General features: G+C 33.5%; 1 protein-coding gene across 1 annotated transcript; it reads left to right on the top strand.

Moving 5' to 3' along the window:
• On the top strand, positions 1-26434 carry LOC310719308 (uncharacterized protein). Its single transcript, XM_083528900.1, has 43 exons — positions 1-238; positions 1035-1172; positions 1298-1437; positions 1531-1641; positions 3056-3246; positions 3364-3528; positions 4527-4679; positions 4815-4897; positions 5036-5183; positions 5561-5674; positions 6271-6348; positions 6739-6834; positions 7536-7642; positions 7785-7854; positions 7979-8071; positions 8165-8260; positions 8595-8852; positions 9316-9370; positions 9587-9732; positions 10538-10615; positions 10818-10836; positions 11921-11967; positions 12140-12241; positions 16791-16933; positions 17285-17424; positions 17495-17605; positions 17772-17968; positions 19147-19311; positions 19623-19775; positions 20872-20954; positions 21197-21344; positions 21623-21736; positions 21846-21923; positions 22045-22140; positions 22620-22726; positions 22920-22989; positions 23088-23180; positions 23315-23410; positions 23565-23825; positions 24560-24614; positions 24854-24999; positions 25785-25868; positions 25943-26434. The coding sequence occupies exons 2-43, from the start codon at positions 1048-1050 to the stop codon at positions 25964-25966; spliced, it is 4839 nt and encodes a 1612-aa protein (XP_083385026.1). The 5' UTR covers positions 1-238; positions 1035-1047; the 3' UTR covers positions 25967-26434.
• The last annotated feature ends 103 nt before the right edge of the window (positions 26435-26537 follow it).

Genomic DNA, 26537 nt, shown 5'->3' with positions numbered 1-26537 from the left:
AAGGGAGCAAGACATAAAAAAAAAAAAAAAAAAATACAAGAGAAGACAGACTGAGGAGGAAATAAGACAATAAAGAAGAAACCTGAACAAGGGAGTTAAAGCTGCATTTCTATATAAAAAACAACAACAAATAAATAAAATTGAAATTTATACATGGCTTTAAAGACATGCGCAAGTGAATTTTTGGAAGTCATGGGTGATTAACAATTTCCCAAGCAGATCAAATTTGAATTGCCAGGTAAGGATGATTAAAATCTACTGACAAATGTGTTAGCTAATATAATAGATTTTTTTTAATGTTAAAAATTAATTGAAAGTAAAATACATTGTGTAAGAAATTAAACCATTGTAAACACATGCAAAGATGTGCTGTGATAGGAAAACAATTAACCGAAATGTTGATTATCACCCTATGAACTCATGTTCTAAATCCTTTTTTATATCTTTTCTAATTCCTCTTGCAAACTATAAAAAAAAAAAACGACTGAACTAGTGAGCTATTAATTTAACCTTTTGCATTCATATTTATTGATGTGAAACAAGTTAGTTTCAATGACCACTGATGCTATTAAATTCTCACTTTATTTTTCTTAAAGTTCATAACATAATAAAATGTATTTGATCAAGTTACCAAGAAACTGTAAATCAGGAAAAAATTAAGGATTTACCAATATAACAAAGTGATAACACTGGAGACTCCTTTCAGTAATACTAAAGGTTATCACAGAAAACATATATCAACACAGCAACGATTATAAATATTGATTTAATAAATAACAGCATGTTTTAAGTATAATTTTTGAATTAGGATTTTTATTAGACATTGCCCTTTTGAGATTGTATTTAAACCTTTTTATTCTTTTTTTTATGTCTTTTGTCTTTTGTAGTATTTCTAGTTTGTGTGATCTTCTCTAACTCTTTAAATAATTTGTATGTAAACTAGCCACTCAAAAGCTGTGAGTTTGAACAGAAAGCGGTGAGCAATTCAAAAGTGGCCACTATGTAAAAAAAATATCTTCTACCATTTAAAACAGATTATTTTTCAAGATGGACAGCCAGAACCAATATCACGTATCTCGGCCAATCTACTCAATACGTGCCTTTGAGCATGTAAATGAAAGACAAGCCAGAGAAAAGAAGAGCCTTAAAGAAAAGCTCAGAAACTCCTGCAGGTTAGTCTATTTAAAATCCCCAGTGAATAACAAAGCCAAACTTATTTGATTTATATCCATGGATCTTTACTTCCATGACAGTTCATCCTGGTCTTCACACAATATGTGTAACTGACTCATTACAGTTGTTCTACTAAAGCGGCCTATGGACTGGTTAAGAGGTTTTTCCCAGTCTTAGAATGGCTCCCATTATATCAACCCAGGCAATGGATTACTGGCGAAATTGTATCAGGAATCACTACAGGGATGGTGTGTGCTTTACAAGGTGAGCTGTGTGCTAGCGATATAATTAGTTTGATCTCTATAGTTTTAATTGTGTTTCTGTGTTTCTGAAAATAATTGCATTTTTTTCTTTTAGGATTGGCTTACACACTACTGGTTAATGTTCCACCTGTATATGGACTTTATGCTGCTTTCTTCCCAATTCTTACCTATTTCATTTTGGGCACCTCTAGACATCTATCTGTGGGTAGGTTTCCCTTAAAAGATGATTCGTTATGGCTGTTAATTTTACAGTTTTTTTCAGTTGCTTAGGAGCGTTTTTTAAATCAGAAATTTAAATCTTAAAACTACTTGTCCAACCTCCACGTCATTTAGCCACTTGTGCACATTATAAAAAACAATTCCTGTTGCTTTGATCAATTGCGAATGCTTTAGTACATTAATTTAATCAATTGTGTACAATTGTCTGCTGTTTCCTACATTATCAGTTGTTTATGTCATGTTGATCAACCTATATTATCGGGGAGTTTTTCCTTGCCACAGTCGCCACCGGCTTGCTCATCAGGGACAAACTTACACTTATAAAGAACATCTTATTAATCAAATTATCTCTGTATAATCAAAATATTCATTGTTGAAAGCGCTATACAAATAAAAATGAATTGAAATGAATTGAATTGAATATTATACTGGTTACACCTAAATAGTCTTAACCTCCAAAACATCTCGGCATCAGTTCATTGCATGCAAGTAATTGAATGCAAAATATTTAAACCAGTTGTCAGAATCTGTCAAGCTTAAATTTCTATAAAAAAATTATTATGTAACTGTGACTTGAATTTATGAATTGTGCAAATGAATCTTGAATTACACTAGTAAAGGTGAGTGAACGGCATCAGATTAAACCAATAATTACAGTTTTTCTCGGTTGCTTTGGAACATTTCTAATATCAGAAATGAATTTCTTAAAACAACTTGTTAACCTCCACATCATTTGGTCATTTGTGCTCATCATAAGAACATTTCTTGTTGCTTTGATCAAATTGTGAATGCTTTTGTACATTTATTTCATTTAATCGATTGTGTACAATTGTCTGCTGTTTCCTACTTTATCAGTTGTGTCAGATTTCACCTGAAAACATCTCGGCATCAGTTCATGGCATAAGTCATCAAATGCAAAATGTTAAACCACTTGTCACCGTCTGTCGTCTAAACTTTCTATTAAACTTTTTTTGTAAATGTAACTTGAATTGATAAATTGTGCAGACGAATCTTGAATGTCACTAATGAAGGGGAGTATAAGTCAAGAATCTTTAATTGGAGAGTGTATACAGACAGAGAAAAACACAAACAAAAAAACTAACAAACATTATTACTATATAGTAAAAGTGTAAATCTCTTGTAATCTATATAAATAAAATATGCAATCAAATAAATACATTTGTTCTGTTGAAATTCATATATGTGTTATACAGAAGAAATTCAACAAGCGACTACATGATGTGGAGGTTGAACAAGTAGTTTTGAGAAATTTATTTCTGATCTGAGAAATGCTCCAAAGCAACTGAGAAAAACTATAAATATAAAAACCTTTTTAAATAATACATATGTAAATAAATAACATTTTGATTTAAGTACACTTTCTGTCTGATTCTGTACAGGCCCATTTCCAGTCACATGTCTAATGATGGGATCTGTCATATTGAATCTTGCTCCTGATGAAATGTTCATGAAACCTGGAAATGTGACTGGTGTGAATGGGACGGTAGCATTGGTTTTGAATACTGTAGCAAGAGATGAAATGAGAGTGGCATTATCTATCTCAATGACTTATCTGATTGGAATTTTTCAGGTATAGTTATCTTGAAATAAAGGAAGACCTGCTCCCACTGGCCTCAATGGCAGTCATATTACTTCTTTCTCAGAAAATACATAGACCTTATAAGTGAATGTTATTTATGTTTTTCAGCTGGCAATGGGTGTGGCAGGAGTGGGTTTCTTGGTGCGTTATCTTTCTGACCCACTAGTTGGTGGCTTCACCACAGCTGCAGCTGTGACTGTAGTAGTATCTCAACTCAAGCTGATTTTTAATGTCCCCACTGGAAACTACAATAGTGTCCTGGCTATCTTTTATGTGAGTATTAAACACTATAAACATCCCCATAAATGAATATTATCAATGAATCAGTGGTGGGCCATCAGAGCCAGCAAAGCCTTCTGTGCTGGCCTAAACACTATCAGAAGCACTGACCTACATTTACAACCTAAATTCTAATATTTGTTCCATGAAATTGTATTAATTTATTCTCAACAGTCTATTATATTAATTTCGTAGCGTTTCTATTGGCTGCACTGCTTCCAGGAAGTGTATATGGATGTTAGATTTTTTGTATAACCAGATTCCAGATTTATGTGCTGCCATGTCAATCTAATCTGCCCAGGGCCTTCAAAGTCAGTACTGCTGGCTTATTTACCTTAGTCTCTATAAGAAATTAGTCTATTTTTTTAACCAATCAGATTTCAAATTCGCCTCACAGGGCCAGCTAGCTGGCCCAGAATAGTGTAAGCATTTGTCTGTAGCTCGCTGCACACATTAATACATCTAAGAAAGACTTTTTTATGCTTACGGAAGAAAATAAATGTATTTGTTCTTAGACATTCTTAAAAATATTTTTTTTTAGAAAATCTAGACATCGTGAGGAAAGGTTGGACAACCCCAAAGATAGCTAGCTTGTCTCAGCCCGGGAAAGGGTTTGTTCGCCATTTCCAGATCAGTAAATACGAGGGGTACCACTGGCTTAGAGCGAGAGAGAGAGAGGCATTTTGTACAAGAGAAAACGTTTGAAAAATGTCTGCAACATTATAAAATCATCTTGAGTAAAAAAAAAAAAAAAAAAAAAAATACATTGTCATAAGCAATAAAGAATGGGTATTTGCTCATTACATTACACATTCAATTTTCTAAAATCATAAATAATAATAACTTCATTCAGTGTAATGTGTGTTTGCAACACCTGACATTTTTGGATGGTACAATTATTATACCCTTTTTCTCACTGACCCAAAAGCATTAACATTTTCGAAAAGTGCTTCATAATAATAATGTTTTCCGTATTACTGATTTGTTTTTAGACAATTGGGGACGTATTCAAAAACATTAAGAAAGCCAACATGGTTGACCTAATTGCTGCAGTAGTGACGATCATTGTGGTAATGCTTGTAAAAGAGTTTAATGTCAAATATCAGAAGAAGCTTCCAGCGCCTATTCCCATTGAAGTGGTAGTGGTAAGTATCTGCTTTATTTAACTTTTATAAAGTACACTGTTTTTAACACTCTTTTATTGTTTATTAAAACACCTGAATAGTATGTTTATGTTTCTCAATCTTCAGTTCTGCTATGTATCTGTTTTACACTATTAGACAGTTATTGATGCAGGAGTTTCTTATGCACTTGACCTCAGCACCAATTACGGGTCTGGTATTGTCCAAACTATCCCAAGAGGGTGAGAACAGAACCTCCTGTAGCATAGAGCATTCAAACAATTGAAAACATTAAATAATAGAAAATACACAGATTTTTCTGTTGCCGGTGCAAAATGTAAAAATAGTAATCTTATTTGTTGTGTGTGTGTGTTCTATAGGTTTATTCCACCTCAGTCCCCAGATACATCCTATTTTGCCAGTTTTGCAGGCAGCAGCTTTTCCACAGCAGTGGTATCTTATGCAATAGCAATATCAGTGGCTAAAGTCTATGCAGCAAAACATGACTTTGTAGTTGATCCAAATCAGGTATGTGGGTGTCTGTATCCCTGGGAGTGATTATTAGGAATTCTATTAGTCTATTAATAATAATAATAATAATAATAATAATAATAATAATAATATTAATAATAATAATAATAATAATAATAATAATAATAATAATAATAATAATAATAATAATAACTATAATAATAACTATAATAATAACAATAATTATTATTATTGTTATTATTATTGTTATTATTATTATTATTATTATTATTATTATTATTATTATTATTATTATTATTATTATTATTATCCAAGTGAACACTATCGCTTGCCAGAGAGAGATAAATGAGAACATAACATCTTATTACTCATGGCCTGTGTGAGATATTATAAGCTGCTTGTTTTTTCAACAGGAACTGTTAGCTTTTGGAATCAGCAACATTTTTTGTGGTGCATTCGGTGGTTTTGTAGCCACCACTGCACTCTCACGTACAGCTATACAAGAGAGTACAGGAGGCAAAACTCAGGTACACACACACATTTTTTTTTACCTCCCCTGTCATAGTGCAGCCATTTAATGTAATGCCTATACTTAAACCTAACCCAAAATTTTTCACCAGGAAACAAAAAAGCTTTTCAACCCAGTTTTCTTTATATGGTACCTCACACTGAGGAGAAAATCTATCACCACCAACATATAACTATAACATAGCGAAAAAAAAAAGACATCATACATGTGTGTATGTATGTATATAAAAAAATAAATAAATAAATAAAAAATAAAAAATATATGACAATTTCAGACCCCTCCATGATTTCTAAGTGGGAGAACTTGCAAAATAGCAGGGTGTTCAAATACTTATTTTCCTCACTCTATATATATATATATATATATATATATATATATATATATATATATATATATATATATATATAAAATTATTTTTTTTTTTTAAATGTTATTCCTAACGTTCCTGAACATTCAGTCCCACTGCGGATTCCGTAAATTTAAAGATAATCTGCAACTTGCTGTAAATTAGGTTCCAAATGAGAATCCCGCAAATTTTCCGAGCCACGACTTTCGAACAATAATCTTTTTTATTGTTACTGTGTTGGAATGTAGGTAGCATCCTTAATTGCAGGTCTGCTGGTGCTGATAGTGATTGTGGCTCTTGGTCCTCTACTTCAGCCTCTACAGAAGGTATGTCAAAGAGTTGCAGAGCATGTAATAGAAAGGTTTATGCTTAGATTTTATATAGCTGCCTCATATAACAAAAGTGAACAATGATTGTTCTACAATCTACATCAGTACATTATAAATAAAATGGATTTTTTTTACTCTGCCTGATTTTTTTTTTTATTTAGTTCTGACTCTTTTATTGAACCCAAAACATTTTGCCAGATCTTTCAGATATAATATATAATATATAATTTATGTCAACTCTCTGTAAAGGTAAATAAATCTGGTGGATAACCAGCCACCTGCAGAAACTTGCTGATTCTGCAAAGAATTACATAAAAACCATGCATCAGAATAATTTTTTTTATATCTAACACTTTACTATTACATTTTCCTTCTAAAAACCTCCAGTCAGTGCTAGGAGCCATTGTCGTTGCCAACCTGAAAGGCATGTTTATGCAGGTGCATGATGTGCCCATTCTTTGGAGGAAGAACAGAACAGATTGTGTAAGTAATTTCAGTGACAAACATACAAAGCCAATAAAGGCCATTCTTAGTAAGAATACATATGTAATCAGGTTCCACAAAGTATTACAAATATAACAAATTACCTAATGCAACAGAAACATTGATGTAAATTCATTTATTTATTCAGCCATTAATTAATTAAATCATGTACCCATTTATTTATTAACACTCAAATTAGCACTTTCCAAGTTTGCCTTGTTGAATTCAAGAGTTATATTTATATTAAGTCTGTAATCTGGCGTACCAGTGTAGATTTATTAATTGCTAGAGACTCAAAGCACTTCTGTACGTCGCTCTGGATAAGGGCGTCTGCTAAATGCCACAAATGTAAATGTAACTGTATTCATCACCAGTTAACTGTTTATGACAGCCATCTGGTCTGGTGGATCTTGGAATACCAGTGTGAGGTGAAAAAATCTTTCACCTGCAATTTTGCAGAGTTGCCAATTCACCTATGTTTAGTGGAAGAAAGAAAATAAAACAAATGGGAAGAAACCCACACAGACACAAAGCAAACTTGTTTGCTAAAAAACTGGACTCAAGTTTTAAGGTCAATGAAAATCTCTTTTGGAAATAGTAATCAGGATGAATAAGACATTTAAAACTAATTTGCTAAGTTTTACAGTTGTTAACTGTTTACAGTGTAATTTAACTAATCATATTCTTATACATTCTTACAGCTTCTTTGGGTGTTTACATTTGCTGCCTGCATCCTGCTGGGGCTGGATGTCGGTTTGCTGGCTGGCGTAGTGTTTGAGCTTGCCACTGTGGTTATCAGGACACAATTGTAAGTTGAATTTACCACTTATTAATAAGATTTTACATACACTAACCTCCTGAGGTGTTCTTTTTAAGAATCAATGTATACAAATCTTAAGGAAAATAAATAATGAAAAAATGGAAAATGAAATCTGTCTTTCTCATATCAGCCCAACTTGTTCAACACTTGGAAATATACCCAGCACAGACATCTACAAGAATATGAAAGACTATAAAAATGTAAGAAATTAAAAATTATTCCAGTAGTACTGCTATACCCTATGTTTCTTTAATTAAGCATTCATTGTTTTGTTTAAAAAAAAAAATCGAATTGTCTTTGTTTGTTCATAAATGTTTCTCTAAGATTGTCACATGTCCTGGAACAAAGATATTCAAATGTAATGCACCAATATATTTTGCCAACATTGAACACCTAAAAGACCGGATAAAGCATGCAGTAAGTTCTGCATGTGTTTATATGTATTTCTCAATTACTAGAGCTACTTGATATTCTTGATGGATTAAAAACATTTTAATTGTTTAATGCCAGGTGGGATTTAATGCAGTGCAAGTGTTTAAGAAAAGGAACAAAGCATTAAAGAAGATTCACAGTTTAATCAAGAAGGGGAAGCTTAAAGTCACAGAGGTACTGTAACAAAACAAAACAGACTGGAACTAACATTTACAAATATAATGGAGTCAAATTAATGGTACATTTTGGTGACATTTAAATTCATAGTTTATTAAATAAAGACACTAATTTATCATGTGTTTTAGTCTAAAACTATACTTTTAAATACATATTATTAGAGTAATATTTAATAATAGTAATATGGAATAATACTTATAAATAATATTAATTATAATAAATAATTAAAGTGAAATTGAAATTAAATTTGCCATTTTAAAAACAAGTAAAAACTTAAAAAAATATAATCCTAAATAGTTTTTTTTTCACTCTTCAACCATGTCCATTGCAGAATGGCCTGGTCCCAGTGGAACAACTGGGTGTAGATAATGAGGGGTATGAGACTGAGCGGGACCCAGGGCAGGTGGATAGCGAACCTCAGCCAGTGGAGAATGGGGCTCAAACAGCTGTGGAGCTAGAGATGCAAGTAGACTGGACAGCTGCACTGCCTGTAAATGTCACAGTTCCCAAAGTCGACATCCACAGCTTCGTCATGGATTTCACTGCTGTCTCCTTCCTGGATGTGATGGCTGCAAAATCCATCAAACTGGTAGGTGTACATTCAGGTTAATAATTGAATTCTTCCAGGCTAGAATAACTTAAACGCAAATGTGGCTAAAAGGGATATTGATGAGTATTACTGAAGTTTGAAAAGACCCATTTAAGCATAATAACTTTTTCAGTTTTAAGCATCAGCAAAGGTTATTTTGCTAAGAAAACATTCCTTGTATTATTTCCATTTTGATTACTTTTTTTAGATTACAGAAACACCAATAGCCATGTTAGATACTGTTATACTGTATACATTTGAGAAATCTATGAAAGAAGACTGATAATGGCAACTTCAGCATAATTAATGGTTCAGGCATTTTGGTTAAAATCTATCAACTGTTAGTATAATGTCTGTTAAACATTTATTGAATTGTGAGGTAATATTCTCTCACCTAATGTAGTACAACAGAGATTAGGTTTTTTGAAAAATAAGTTATATAAAGTGTCTTTATTCTTTACAGATTATAAAGGAATTTTTGCGCATTGGAGTGAATGTTTATATTGCTGGCTGTGATGGTATGTACTTTTGATCAAACTTCTGCCATATTATCATCTTAGAAAATATGTTTTCTCAAATATTATTTTATTGAACAATTAATGTCACAAGTTCTGGAAAGATCAAGATGTACAAACTAAGGAGTAAGGATTTCCTAGTTTTTAAATACATTAAGAGTAAATAGAAAATTTAGGAATAATATTGGTAATCTGACTTATTCTTACTACATGTTATAGATGAAATTGTCATGAAGATGGAGTCTATGGGATTCTTTGATGAAATGGTGAACAGAAGCATGCTTTTCCTCACTGTCCATGATGCTATTCTCTACATAAAGATGGAAACTGCTAGTGATATCACAGAAGACCCGATGATAGAGAAAGTATATATTAATGGCAGATTCAGTTTGTGTGTGAAATGATATGCTTAGTTAGTAATATTTGGTAATAGGTAATATTTGAGGTGTGGTGCCCAAAGGATAAACTATGCCCAAAGATGCACTAAATATGCATTTTTCTTTATATTGTTAAGACAGAAAACGTAGATGCAAATTCAAATGAAGTGGTATCACACCAGTGGAAATACTGCACATTAAGACTATGAGCCTATTATAATCAGGAACAAAGAAAACACCAGTATTTATAACCAGAAATTATATTTCTGTCTATAAAAACAAATATGGACACGTACACAAAAAGGTTTTAACATTGACTGTATTAACATGATAAACAATTGTCCAGTCCACTAACTTTCAATGCAGTATACTTTTTATTCAAATGAGCCCATTTAGAGCACATAAGTAAACATTTCTAAAGCTTTAATTCAAAATTCACTTTACACAATTATAATTTTATAAATGTAAAATACATATAAAATGTCAGTAACATATTAGTAATAAAAAATTACTTAAAAACAATGTGGGAGTGTTTACCAGATTTTGTGATGATGTCTAATCACAAAAATGCACTATTTCTGCTTAAGCTATTGAATAGTAAAAGCTGACTAAGGTAGAATAAACCTGCTATAATAATTGGACCCTCAGTAACAACTTTACTTGTTGTGTTAATAATTACACAAATCAACATCAGTCATTTTTCTATTGAAGTCAACGGTTTTCACAATATTACTTAGAATGTAGTTAATGTTTTATGCTTAAATTGATTGCCTCACTCTCTTGACATGTCCAGATCTCACAGCTACAGGATGACAAAATACCTTACCCCGATGATGATGACTTGATTGAGAACTATGACAATCAGCGCTTGGTGAGCTACTAGATTCGTTGTTACAGATTTGAACATGTTTAAATATTTAGACTATACTATATAATAATGTTTAATAGTTACTTACTATTCATAACATGACTAATAAAAAGTGCTTTATGCATGGAACCTACTGTGAATGCTTTAGGCTATAAAATGTTTTAATATTAAAAAAATTGTCTCTTTTTTATATTTCAACCTATAGGCTATCCATGGACTCTCAGGCTGAGACTAAACTGATGGTTTTACAGACATGTAAACAAGTCAACAAGGCCTTCAAAAAAAAAAAAAAAAAAATTCTGATGACAAATTGAATACCCTTGGTTATCATCAGCAAAGCATTGATCAATACACTTTTAGTACTGGTTTAAAATAATTTTTCAGAAACCCTTCAAATTCTCCTCCTAATTATAATCTTATGAATTATACATAACTACAGTGAAACTAATACAAAACATGTATAGAAATAGTAGACCCACATACTGTCCTGGGAGATTAGATCGATCACTTTATCCATCCGAAATGGAAATTTACACTTTAAGGGGGTCAGGTAATAATGAACAATAACTTTTCTCTTACTATTTACTTTAAGGATTTTTTTTTAATTGAAGACAAGCAGGATACATTTTTAGTCTATAAAATATTTAAACTAATTTCTACACATATTACACTCCTCAAGCATTTAACCTCACTGTCTAATACTTTCCTACTTACTTTGGTTTTTTATTTACCTGCACTTTGTAAACTTACAAGAAAGTGAAAAAACATGACATCAACAAAAGCATTTATTTTACAGCTGTCTTAAAGTGCTGCTTCTCCTGTCTTTATATTATAATTAGATTATCAGAAATATAATTCCAATGAATTCTATGTTCTATCTGTTACTGTAATCATAAAAGCAACTTATTTTGCTGAAACCCCAATTTAGTGGGTAGCCATCCATTTTGTATTGTTTCTACTTTAAATATCTGTGTATAATGAAACATATTTGGAATAAAAACAGACTTGCAGTAAAATAATTATTTACAGTGAAATAAGTTTATATTGGAAAAATCCACAATTATTTGTGTAGGAATATGAATTTTCCTTGCTTTCTTTTTTTTTTTTTTACTGTCATGTACTAAAGGAATATTGGCAAGGAGTTTAGATTAATTTAAGTGTGACAGCCATGCTGATTGGAACACTAGTGTGTAGATTTAGTTGTTAAATATACACATATTTTTGGATTCGCCATCAGTGCACAATTAATTTCTTGATTTGACTCTCATTTGTAAAACTGCATTCTCCTGACCTTCTGGATTCCAATAGAGGTTTCAAAAGAGCATGCATATAAAGCTAGAATGATGGATCTGAGAGTACACGACTTCGAATAGGCAACTCAGATGTATCTGACGCAAAGATTTTGGAGAAGGTCTAAGGTTGTCTCTAGAAGTTGATGAATAACAAGGGGTTCGGAATGTCCCCAGCTGGGTCCCATGACCTTTGCCTTAGTTTATACCTTTAACAGTCAACTGGGTAAAATATTAGTCAATCTCTCCATCAAAAGGATGCAACACATCAAGAAGGTTTGCCATCAACAACCAAGCCCCAGTGGTGGATGAGCTTAAGCTCATTAGAGAAACATTAAAGGTAGGTAAAATTATATAAACTACTAAGGATAATGCAAGAAGATAAAAGTTACTTTGCAAAACAACATTGAATCACAAGATGTGCATGAATTCTGGATTTTTTAAAATTCATTTTTAATTGAATTTATTTACGTAATTTAACTATTTAACTGCCATGTTGAAACATAGACCACGTTATGACTACACATGAAGTAGAAGATATTATTGTTGAAGAGGATTTATAAGGTTTGATATTTGAATTTGTATGAGATTGAATCAAGAATCCTGTGTTCAGGAATTCTGTGGAAGACAAGCAGATAACTAGCAATGCCCACCAAGATACTCATCTGTTGGAATACTGTTTAAGGGAGCTAAATCCATGCAAAAGTCTAAACTAATGTGCTATCTTCTACGCCACAGTGTGGTATGGAGGGCACTGTGGCTATAAACTCTAGCGGATCCAGTGACATGTAAAATTGGCTTACTTTTACAAACGACAATCCTAGGTAGAGGTTTTAATAACACTTTCAAGATAGCTTTTGGGACACTCTATTTCATGTACCGTAGCAGTATTCATATAAAATGTTAAGATAATAATTTTCTTTTTTTTTTGTAGTTAATTTAATACTTAAGTTTTATTTGCAATTACTGCTAAAATGTTACTTGATAAATTACACTGTAAATATTATTTGGCGGTTCAGAATCTGGACTTTTTGGGAATAGTTGCACTAGTGCTCTGTTTGGTGCATTGCAATATGTAGTGGCAAAAAAAGGTATAAAAATTATGCAGTATTTAATGGGAAACAAGGGACACTAAAAAGTAAAAAAAAAAAAAAAAAAAAGGTTAAAACTAAAAACGGCTAAAGAAAATGTTTTATATTCAACTGTTCCCCTAGAGGGCGACTTAGTTATGGCATTTTTTATAGCCATTAGGGTTGCACATGCCAGTGCACAACAACGTACCGGTGTTGGGCAAAGGAGGAGAGGAAGAGAGGGAAGATAACTACAGAGAGAGCAGGGAAATGAGAAGTGGAGGAGAGTGGAGGTTAGGGCTGGTACCTTAAATTTTGGCACAATGACTGGTAAAGGGAGGAATGTACACATGTTTGTTGGCATGTAGGAAGTTTTGGAGACAAGGTGAGGGAGGCGAGATTGAGATAGTTTGGTCATGTGGTCAGGTGTAATACTAATACAAAACTAAGCAGAGCAAAGTCTCCTTCTTCTGGGAATCTTAGGGTTAGTTTTCACATTAGCTTTTGTGAAATAGACAACAAACAGCTACAGTTAAATAAACTGTAAAATCAGTACCATATCTGATGGATTTGCAGATAGTAATGCATTAATGTAAATCTGTGTCATGGCCACCATTATGGTCCTTAATTGCAACAAAACCCTGTGACACATATAGTATGTCATATATTCGGTCTAATCTGTCCAGGCCTACACCTGCAGATTTACTTCTTCTCTTTCTTACAGGCATGGCTTAGTTTTGTCAAACAAAAATAAAAAACACTGTTTTGCCTACTTTTATTTCTTCTGGCTTCTCTAAGTAACTATTATAAGTGGATCCCTAATGAAAACAAGTGGGTTCGAAAGAGCCAGTCACACATACACACACCTTTTTCTATCTTATCCCCTCCTCCACACTCACACACACATACATATACATATAAAATTAGTCGTACATACACTTTGTCTATCTCCACAGGTGGGAAGTAATGAAGTGCAAATACTTTGTTACTGTACTTAAGTAGATTTTTCTGGTATCAGTACTTTCATTTTCCTTTTTTTTTTTTACTTTACGTTTTACATTTACATTACATTTTTACACAAATATTTGTATTTGTACTTAGTTTAATCTATTCGATTGAATGTCAATATTTTTTCTTCTCATTGCACACCGTTTTCAGCCTATCAATTTATTTCCTGTCATGCATGTCCTTTTCAATTTACCGCAGGTGAATAATTTCCTGGCTCTCACACACCAGAGATGTAGGCTAGTTTACGAAGCTAACAATGAGCAAGACAGAAGGCAACAAGAAGTATGGGACTTACGTTAATGAAACAGAGGGAGCCAGCAATGTAGACATGAATGAGAAACCTTTGTTTAACTGATGCGCCAAGTCTCAAATCAGCACCAAAATCCGTCGTGATGCACACATCCGGCAATTGACCCTCTTGGGTCGACAAAGACGCTTTGTGGCATTTTTTCCTTATACCGCTGAAATGAACTTAATATACTCTGTCTTTTTTGGTTGTTTAGATAAGAGCAATAAATCATTTGAATCTGTAAAGGGTCTACCTTTATTTTTGTACACTCATAATAAATTTTTTTTTAATAAATAAATAAAACAAACAAATTGTAAAGAAAACAGACAGGGTGTGCTCTCTTCACAGACATAAATAAAACAACCTGAATCTTAGTGAATACTTGCCTCACAGACATAATTAATATATGAATAGAAAGCTGTCATCAAAAACAAATATATTTTCTGATTATGTAATCTGTATAAAAGTTAGAAGAGGTACAACTTCTCCCGTATCACTTCATTAACCGTCTGTGTGGAAACAAATGTTCCGTTGGTGTTCTGATGATTTACGTAATTTAAAACACCATAATTACTTTAAAACATTTATGAGAATATTTCGTCTTGATGCTCTGTGTTAAGTTTGGTTTCACTAATAATAAACATACATTTGCATAAAGAATGAATTTTTGCCCATGCCCATGTTGATTAGAGTATTCAAAAAAATTTAACATTTATAACAGATAAAAATGTGCGATTAAGTTGTGATTAATCTTGAGTTAAGTCATGACAGTCATGCGATTAATCGTGATAAACTATTTTAATCGACTGAAAGCCCTAATATTAGTATAGCGTGAGGTCCAGTTGCCAGCGTGACACTAGAACAGGTAGGTAGTACTTTTTACTCAAGTACGCGTTAGAACCCAAACTTATTTACTTTAACTTCAGTAAAAAGTGTAGTCAGTACTTCAACTTTTATCAAAGTCTTTTAAAACATGAGTATCTGTACTACATTTAAATAAAGGATGTGTGTTTGCCACCTCTGTCTATCTCAAATTCACACACACAGACAAAAATGCAATAGACACCTTTGGCAGATCAGATTTCTTTGTCCCCAGTGTGCACACAAACACACACACACACACACACACACACACACACACACACACACACACACAAACACACACACACACACACACACACACACACACACACACACACACACACACACACACACAAACACACACACTTTTCTGACTAAAAGACAAAAACACTCCCTCACTTGATGCTGAGCAACAGGCAGGGTGCATACTGCGTATCTCTGATATAATCCTGTCCAGCATCTAACATCTCCTCATTTCTGCTACACCTCCCACAACCTAACCCTATTTATAAACGGCCAGAAAAAAAGAAGGACTCCCATTCTCTGAGAAACCGAGGCAAAGGGAATGGGCCTTTAATTTGATTAATTTTCATATTATGAACAGTGTGAAGGAAATATAGCCACAGAATGGGTGGTCTGTATTGCCTTCAGTTTCAGACTGACACCAGATGCTTAAACTAACAGGTAAGTCTGGCTCTAATCGTTTGACAATGTGTTTGGGCTGAGATGGCAAACACTATAATAGGATTATAGTTCAACAAAAAAAAAAGAAAGTAAGAAAGAAAGAAAGAAAAAGAAAGAAAGAAAGAAAGAAAGAAAGAAAGAAAGAAAGAAAGAAAGAAAGAAAGAAAGAAAGAAAGAAAGAAAGAAACCACAAAATAAATTTAATCTCTTAATGTAGTTTAGAGCAGGTGCTGAAGATTTGCAGATTTTGGACTAGTAGTCTAGCATGTGTGGAGACAATGAGTTTAATTGTGTGTTCATGCTATTGACTTGGAACTCAGGATACCAATCTGCTGACTTCTGAATCTGCTCTGCTGAGATGCGGTGTTACTTGATATACAAACCTTCGTATTCAGACTAGTGCTCTATTTACTCGACCTCCTTTGTTTACGTCGACTCAGAGGGGGTTCTACTATCAATAGATGCAGTTTGCTCATTAGAACTCTCAAAAAATATCTGCCCTTTAAGTTGTAGATTGACTAAAGAACGAGTCATTTTTTAATGTCTGTTTGTTTTCTTTTCTTTAAGTAACCAAGGAAAGGAGGATAGTGGTGAACTGAGTTTATCGGGTTATCATTTAATATATTGAAACTGCATATTAAATGGCTGTATGCCTGCTATGTCCTACATTGCTCATTCACTTTTATTTGCCCTGAACAGTTCCAGGCTAAAACTAAAAAATACAGTATCATACATCAATACATCATCATCTTCATAACACAGCACACACAAACACATGTATACTTAAGTTTTTATATGTTTAAAAAAGCTCCTTAACAGTTAGCTAATTAACAAATTATATTTAGGATAAGACAACTAAATAGCTTATTATATTGTCCAACACATACAGCTCTTTTTTGTATACTGCATGTTTCTGTTAACATTACATGGAAATAATATCAGTATAAATATCAATAGTTGCAATTTTATGATTACAGAACATGATGGTTGGCCATTCTCTTTCTGCTAATGCCTACTTAATTTCTCGACCCATCTACTCCAAACGAGCCTTCGATGAGGCACATGAGAAACAGATGCTGGAAAGTAAGACCTTCAAGGAGAAATTCAGTTCTTCCTTCAGGTGACATTATGCTTCAGCAGTTTTTGGATATACAGCTGCTTGACTAGGGCTGTTTTTATGTTAATTGTGTACTAAAGTTTTGCTTGACCCTTTAAAGGTTAATTTATTACTATAATCCAACTACTAATATCTTGACCACATTAGCAAAATTTGTATCATGATAATTTATTACACATTGTAGTCTATTGCAGTTAGAGTTAAGCTGATATTAGTTCATTTATTTCATAAATTGATATTGATGTCTAGCCTCATCAGGTGCACCATTTGGAGAACTCATGCTTTCAGCATTTTTAGCCTTCAACAGATTAATGCCTCTTTTTGGATGTGAATTTTGATGCATAAATCTTATAGATGCTCTAGCAACCAGGTAAAGCCTACTTTTAAGGAACTTTTCCCAGTCCTGGATTGGTTGCTCAAGTATCCAGTAAAGCTGTGGCTTCCAAGTGATATCATATCAGGAGCCAGCACGGGATTAGTGTGCTGTTTACAAGGTAAGTGTTTAATTTTTAGAGCAATCTAAATTAAAGAATTTCAGAGCATTTACAGTATTTTCCCCCACAGGCTTGGCTTATGCATTGCTGGTATCTGTTGCCCCTGTATATGGGCTCTATGCTGCTTTCTTTCCAATCCTCACCTACTTCTTTCTGGGAACCTCCCGACACATATCTGTTGGTAGGGTTTATTCTCAATATGTACAAGGTACTGTTTTGGGAGGTTGATGAGGGTCTCAGTAGCCAATAGCGTGAAATAAATCTGAATGAGATTGACAATGAAATATCTTTACACCAGTCGGTGTAGATGGTTGATTCTTGTATTCCTTTCCTCTGACTGTGAACAGGTCCATTTCCAGTCACCTGCCTGATGGTGGGCTCTGTGGTTTTAACTCTTGCACCTGATGAGCACTTCATTCGTCCTGGGAATGGGAGCACTGTAAATGGTTCATTGGTGGGCACAGAGGAAGTAGATATTATTGCAATGGAGGCTGAAAGAATTTCAATAGCCTCAACCATGACTGTACTAGTTGGATTGTTTCAGGTAGGGCTTTAACTTTGTTGTTAGTTCTTTGATTTAAAAAGTGCCCAAATAAAAATATAGAAGCAATATAAATAACAATAAATATTGCCATTAAAAGTCTACTAACATCCAAACCCCAGGAAAAATTAGGACAAGTTAAACAAGTATATTAAAACCTTAATGAAATAGCACCTATTGTACACATGCAAGAAAATCCTCTACCTGCTAAACTGTAAGTGATCCACTGGATTAACAGTAGGCCTACCACTGCTAAGCACAAAATTTTAAGATGACTGATACTGTTTCACGAGTTCAAAAAGATATGTCAGAGTTGGTTAGACTTTAATACATTATAAAAAGGACTTTGTAGTCAATGTGAAACTTAATACTCAGCCAGTGTAGCCTGAATAACATTGAGGAAATGTGCTTTGGTTTTCTTTTCCTGGTAAGGACACAGGCCGGTGCATTCTCAACTAGATACTTTCCATAAGGTGGCAGGAGGGAACCAGCCAGCATTACAATACATTACAATGGCCCAGTCTAGAATATGTGAACGCATTAAGTAGTTTATCAGTCTTGCACAACACATATGTTAATCAGCAGATTCATAGATTTATGTGACAATCAAATGATAAACTGGATTAAGATCAGATTAGGAAAAAGATTCTTCTTGATTTTGGTTTTACAAAAAAAAATGACAACCTTTAGGCTAAAATCCACACTTGTTGTGGGCAGACTTAGTTCCTAACATTATTACCTTTTATTTGAATTTCAAAGCAGGTGTCTATTAATTCTTTATCTTTTACACACTCTTCAATATTTTGTAGCTTTGTGGAGCTTTAAGCAATGTACATTTACAGTAGTAATCTGGTAACAGTCTAAGAAATAGGATTTAAATCAGCCTGGAAGCTTACACATAAAATATCTTGGTCAATTATGCCACAAGCAAGGACCACTTTAGTCGGTACTGATTCTGTAAATGGTGTAAACTCATTATCTTTGTCATTCTTATGTAGAAACGTACAAAGATGTTTGTGGGACAACAGTAAAAATAAAGTATATTGGGCAGTGATCACATGTTGGACAGTCAAAATATGGTTTCTTACAGAGTAACCTTATACCTGACCTAGGAATATAACCCACATCTCTGCCAAATGTATAGCATAGGTTGATTAAATACTGGATGTGTTTTTTTTCAGTTGGCAATGGGGATGCTTCATGTAGGCTTCTTGGTGCGTTACCTGTCTGATCCACTGGTAGGAGGCTTCACCACAGCGGCAGCTTTTCATGTGTTCATCTCTCAACTTAAAATGGTTTTGTCTGTTCCCACACACAGCCACCATGGCTTCTTCTCAATTGCTTATGTGAGTGGTTGTTTTCTACAGTTTGGAGCCTAGTATCTTTAAAAAACACTTTTTATTTCCTTAAAATTATTTAAAGTATTTGTTAATTAGACTTGCTTTGCTGCAGTAAGATGCTGCTTTTAATTAATCAGTATAAAGCAACTTACACAAATACTTTAAGTGATACAATTAGATAACCATTAATGATTAAATCCATAATATAATTAAAAACAGTGCCAAATGTTGAGAAGGTAATTGTATATTGCTGTAAATGTAAATATTTATGCCATGCTGTTTATAAAATGTATTAATTTTCTGTTATTTCTTTGTAGACTCTCAGTGATGTGTTTCAGAATATTAAGCAAACCAATTTGGCTGATCTGGTTGCTGGTTTACTGACCATAATTGTAGTGTTGGTAGTAAAAGAGGTCAATGCCAAATGTCAGCATAAGATTCCAGTGCCAGTACCCATTGAAGTGATTGTGGTCAGTATCTGCATTTTCTGACATGTAAATAACTCTATTCCTGCATTATATAAAAAAAACCTTACAGTTAAGCTGTTAAACTGCCAAATGTCATTGTACTGTGTTATTTAGTAGATACAGTGAAAAGTTTAAATATAATGTATATTAGTTGTGTGTTATTGTAATATGTATTATATGATTAAAATGTATGTTTAATTATATATATATATATATATATATATATATATATATATATATATATATATATATATATACATATATACATACATATATATATATATATATATATATATATATATATATATATATATATATATATATATATATATATATATATATATATATATGATATATTTAATATAAGTTACAGTTTATAATCAATTTTATATAATAATAATAATTTGTCACTGTCCTCCAATGTAATACACTAAACAGCCGAAGGTTTGTGGATGCCTGACAATCGCACTTTCCCCAAACATTTGCCAAAAAGCTTGAGCCACACAATTGTATCTGACATCTTTGTACAGAATGAAGGGGCCCAAACCAGTTCCAGCAATAAAATGCCTATGTGCACAAAGAGAGTTGCATGCAGACATGATTTGCTGATGGTTGTTGTAAAAGAACTTAAACAGAGCCTTAACATCTACCAAACACCTCTGGAATGTAATGGAACACTGTATTCACCCCAGACCTCCTCACCTGTCACCGGAATCTGACCTTACTAATGCACTTGTGGCTGAACGAACACAAATGCTCATAGCCACAAACCAAAATCTAGTGTGAAGCCTTCCAATTGTGGAGGTTATTTTAACAGCAAAACAGGAGCTAAATCTGGAATAGTATGTTCAACAAATGCATGTCTTATTTAGATGTCCACAAACTTTTGACCACATAGTCTATGTCAGTGAATACCATCATCCCTGAATTTCAACTAAGCTGATGTTGCAATGAGCTGAAAACCAAAATATTGAGTTATAATGTATCATATTATATTGTTATTATCAATATTCATTCAGCTCTGGTTTCTGTATTAATAATATTTTGACGAGGATCTTTTTTTGCTTTCAAAAAACATGTTAAATCATATCTCTTATAGACAGTGATTGCTACAGGGATCTCCTATGCAGTGGATCTAAAATCCCACTATGGTGCCAATATTGTTGATGGTATTCCAAGAGGGTAAGGTCACTTTCTGTGACATTTCCTCTTCCCTATTGAGATACACCAAATATTTGTATTGTCATACTATGAAGAAGCCAGTAACATAAAAACATTAATATAAAACAAAAGACAAAATCCGATATCAAAATAAATGAACACAAAAAGAATTGATAGGGTGAAATGGATGAAAATTCAATTCAATTTAATGAAAATAAATGGCATAGGTGTATGGATATACCTCACATATTTTGTGTTAACAGGTTTGTTCCAGCACGCTTTCCAAGTATAACGCTTTTTGGGGATATTGTGGGCTCCAGTTTTTCTACTGCAGTGGTGGGATATGCAGTATCAATATCAGTGGCTAAAGTTTATGCAACAAAGCATGATTATAAAATTGATGGTAATCAGGTATGTGTTTGCATTTAACGTGCGAAAAATGGACTGACTTTAGGGAAACGTGCGTGTGTGTGTGTGTGTGTGTGTGTGTGTGTGTGTGTGTGTGTGTGTGTGTGTGTGTTGTTTAAGGTAGGAGGAAATTATGTCATGATGTAAGAAAGAGCTCATATTGACTGACCTTACATAGGTCACTGTAACTTGCTAGAACAGAGATAAAAGACTCACAGAACAAAAAGTCTTATTACTCTTATGCTCTGGAATGCAGATCTAACCTACTTGTTTTTCAACAGGAATTGATAGCCTTTGGAATTAGCAACATTTTCTGTGGCTGCTTCTCAGGCTTTGTGGCTACCACTGCACTCTCACGTACAGCAATACAGGAGGGCACAGGGGGAAAGACTCAGGTATACATATACACTCTCTCTCTCTCTCTCTCTCTCTCTCTCTCTCTCTCTCTCTTTCTCTCTCTCTTTCTTCTCTCTATGATATTCAGTTTTTTTTTTGTTGTTGCAGGTAGCAGGGTTGATCTCAGCTCTGATAATGCTCATAGTAATAATGGGCCTTGGGCCTCTACTGCAACCACTGCAGAAAGTAGGTTGGATAATAAATTGCATGTATGACTGCAATGATATTAGAACACTTTATTTGTAAGGACATAAAGACGTGTTTTAGATGATGTTAGACATGACTATTCTTCATTTGTGGCTTCCAGTCAGTGTTGGCCGGCATAGTCATCGCCAACCTGAAGGGCATGTTCATGCAACTCAAAGATATGCCCATATTGTGGAGGCAGAATAAGACAGACTGTGTAAGTAACTTATTTCTGGTGAACAAACACATATTAAAGGACCTCATACTAGGTCCTCATGTATTAAAGGACTTATCAATTCATAAAAAAACAGACAACCCTGCTCTTTCCCCTAATGGCCCCACCCCCTCTGTGAGTTGCCATTTTAGGAAAGGGCAATGCATTTTATCTATTAAAATTATATTGAAATCAAGCAATTAGTTATTTTTGTGTTAACTTTTATCACATAAAATCAACGATATCAGTGTTTCTATAGTTGTTTTAATACCTTATTATAATACTAAGTATTTGAGCTATTTAAGTTATTTCCTAATTACATATATGTAATTAAAGAGAGCTCTGGATTTTGATATATAATTATGTTGGGTAAAAAATAAATTGAGTGTAGAAATATTGATATTTGAGTTTATAATTTCTATGCTGAGATGGTGTGTGTAAGTTTTCTCCTTAGACGAGTAATAACCATAAACTTTTTACAGTATATTTGGGTGTTTACATGCATTTCCTGCATCATGCTGGGGCTGGATGTGGGTTTGCTGACTGGCATAGTGTTTGAGCTGGGAACTGTGCTGGTCAGGACACAGTTGTAAGTAACTTGTATTTGAAAGCTTAATAAAACTGATATATTTTTATTTTAGCAGCTTTCATTATTATTATGTATGCTTAAAATGATTATTGAAAATACATGCTAAGGAATATATTTACATCATATTCATGTTAGTACCTATAAACATTTTGATACTGTATTTCTGACATTTTCACAATACACTGTTATCTAGCCCTGCCTGTATAACCCTTGGGAATATACCCGGTACAGATATCTACAAGAATATGAAAGACTACAAAAATGTAAGAAAATACTAAGTGAAATTATAACTCAAATAGTGTTTAGTACATGTTAATGCATAAAGCTAATTTTCATTCAAATTGTATTGTCTCCTTCTCAGATTAATGGGATATCTGGAATTAAAATTTTCAAATGCAACTCACCCATATATTTTGCCAATATTGACTACTTCAAAGAGCAGTTACGAGATGCTGTAAGTTAATATTTTAATATAAATTCATGTAGTCAAATGGCTTATGTTAATAGTTTAAGAACCAGTTTTATGAACCAAAGTTTAATTAGATTTTTTCACAGCTTGTGACTAATATTTATGTTATTGCCTCACAGGTTGGATTTGATGCTGTGCAGGTCTTTAAAAAGAGGAACAAAGCATTAAAGAAGATTCACAAACTAGTTAAAAAGGGGGCTCTGAAAGTCACAGAGGTACAGAAAGAGAAAAGTAATGTGGATACCATGGAAGTGTTCATTGCAATAAATTGTTTGTTTAATACTTAATTATAATGAAACTCCACACCACACCAACTCCACACCATACTCACTTTTCCTGAATAAATGGAGTAAATCACGTGTGTTGCAGAGTGGTTTGGTGTCAGTGGACCCTCTAGGTGTGGTTAATGAGGGATATATAAGGGAGCGGGACCCTGAGCAGGTGGATGGTGGACCACAGCAGGAGGTGGAGGATGGGAATCGAACAGATGTCGTTGTAGAGGTGCAAGTGGACTGGACAGCTGCACTGCCAGTAAACGTGACAGTCCCTACAGTTAGCATCCACAGTTTAGTGTTGGATTTCTCTGCTGTCTCATTCCTGGATGTGATGGCGGCAAAGTCTCTCAAACTGGTAGGTTTTTATTTGGTTTGATGCAGTTTAAAGAAAAGTAAAATTAGATCTAACAGTAATTCAGTTTGCTATGTTATCACTGTTGGTCCTGAAGACATGTCAAATATATCAGAAATAACTAAACCACTGTCATTTATAAAAAATAAAAAAAAAGTGGGGACTAATTTTAAAAACAGTAAAAGTTTCCTTACAGAAGACTTATCAAAGATTACTTACATTTTTAGTCAGTTTATGTAGAGCATCCAATATAAAAACTATAAACGTGTGTACAAGTTGTTGCTATAGAAATGATAGCGATTTGAACAAGCAGATGAATATAATGCAAGTGACATTGTATTAGAAGGTTAGCCTTTTGCCCACTGCTCAATAAGATTCAAGAATTCAACAATGCTATGAAAGCTTTTTATACATGATAAGATGCTTGTGATTTTTCTTTTTTGAGGGGGAGGGGGATTTTCTATCACAAAAAATGTATAGACATGCTTTGGTATAAACGGACCATATCACCAGACTATTCATATCCAGCTTGACATCCAGTATGTTGATGTAGGCAGTAAAATCTGTAAAAGGCAGTCTGCATGTCAGTGTCAGACAATACAGTGTTGTAAGCAAAACTGTGCTCATGTGTTATCAGATAACAACTGTGCCATTCATCATGAACTTTGTGCATTTATTGATAGATCTCACATTGCTTCGCATTGGTCAGTAATTAATCATTTCTTTGTCCTCCACAGGTCATAAAGGAATTTATACGCATCGGTGTCAGCATCTATATTGCCGGCTGTGATGGTGTGGCTTGTGTCAAATCACAATCAACTGTAGATAAGCATAAAAGTCTTTACATAATGACCTTGGGATTTGTTTTGTCATAAATTCTTAGCACCAATGATTTCACTTTTTATTGTATAAATGAATCTAGTCTGTTATAGAAATGTTTTTTGAAACAGCATTTAAATAGGATTATAATAAAGTTGTAATTAATTAAAAAGCACACTGTCATTTCATTTTGAATGTATTTGGTGTTTCAGATGATACTGTCAGGAGGATGGAGGCCCTGTGTTTCTTTGATGAAGTGATTACCAGAGACTTGCTCTTCCTCTCTGTTCATGATGCCATCCTCTTTATCAAGCTGGAAATGTCCACTAGTAGTATATCAGACCCAATGGTAGATAAGGTAGGCTGTAATCAGAAAATAGGTTAGTAAGGTCGAAACAGTGCTTAGGTTGCAATATGCAGGAATCAAATATTTGTAGCCAAGGACCCTTTAGTTGTAAAATAAATTCAGTAGAGTATTTCATGAAGGCATAAAGCTCAGTCTACTGGCTGTATGGATTGGCTATGCTAAATTATATTATAAATTATGTGCTTGGTGTGAGAGTGTGTGAATTGATCCCATTTAGTGTAAATTCTTCCACATGCCTGTTTATTGGCATGACCATGAGCAGGATAAAGAAATAACAAAAGATAAATTATTGAATGTGTTGTCAATTAGAGTAGATAAATAAAAGAACAAGTAAATAAAAATACCTTTTTATAGGTCTTGTTTAAGTTATTAAGGATTTACCCAACCTATTAAATTTGGACCAGGTAAATATCTTTTAAACTTAAAATATGTTAGCTTTGATATAGTGGGTTTATGCTCTTCAACCTAATTAAATATCACAAACCCATGGTTTATGCTTTATGAAAACCTCTGTGAGAACCACTGCATTTAGCAAATGTGATAGTTCTGATATTTATTATGAATAAGCATTATGTCTCTGTAGGGGTAAATTCTGGGAGCTTTCTGTGAAAACAAAAATATTATTATGAACTTTTTTTTACACTGCATTAAAAACACGTTTAAAACAAATCAGCACAGTTAAACCAAATACTATATAGTTACTTTGACATCTTGATATGTACTAAATACTATACTTACACAGTGTGTGCCTAAGGTAATGGTTGATGTGTGTCTAGATATCTAAGATGCAGGATGACAAGGCACCACCACCGTTCATTGAAGATGAAAACCAGATAGAGACCTATGACAACCAGCACTTGGTGAGCTGCTGTTTTTAATAACATATTAGTGATTTTGAAAAACGATTAATTAATGCCTCTTTTTTTTCTCTCAGGCTATTCATGAACTCTCAGTCTGAGCAAATTACTTTTGTTGTTGAACTCACTGATGAAGAAGGTGCACAGTTCCTACTGACTCATGCTACTCATCAAACATCATTAAGCATCGCTCCTTATAATGAACACTCATTTGCCTCATTAGTTCTTGTCGTGACTAGATTCATTGCGCTTTACAACATTTGAACTGAAACAGCAGCAGTGGCAAAAACCAAAACTACCCAAAGTGTTTTAAAGAGAAATGCTTGCTAACAACACACTAAAGGATGTTCACATAAAACTGGCTGCCTTCCCTGTCCTACAGTTTTAAAGATGAGAAGGACTGATTACCTTGAATGAACCCAAGATAAGTGACTGGACCATTTTTCTGTATATGTGTAACCTCACCATTTATAGCCTTAATGTAAGAATTAAATACATTTCATAGCCAAATAGAAGTTTCAGTAAATAAAACCAAGTTTAATTTGGTAATAAAGACAGAATACAAATTGTTTTGTTGTCCTTTGCGTGTTTTTGGATGAAAGATATGGATATATCTACATATAGCTATTGACATTTGCTTTATATTTTTTATTTGCATACATACATACAAAT

The sequence above is a fragment of the Silurus aristotelis genome (genome assembly GCF_946808225.1).
Source record: "Silurus aristotelis genome assembly, chromosome: 24".
NCBI classification, from domain to species: Eukaryota; Metazoa; Chordata; class Actinopteri; order Siluriformes; family Siluridae; genus Silurus; species Silurus aristotelis.
This window is presented reverse-complemented; position numbering and strand designations above follow the sequence as displayed.

Bases quoted from the DNA above. Each gene is read 5' to 3' on its own strand.
- LOC310719308 (XM_083528900.1), top strand. From the start codon at position 1,048: ATGGACAGCCAGAACCAATATCACGTATCTCGGCCAATCTACTCAATA. The intron at 8,853-9,315 runs GTAGGTGTACAT...TATTCTTTACAG, and splicing joins CTGCAAAATCCATCAAACTG to ATTATAAAGGAATTTTTGCG. The intron at 19,776-20,871 runs GTCAGTATCTGC...TATCTCTTATAG, and splicing joins TACCCATTGAAGTGATTGTG to ACAGTGATTGCTACAGGGAT.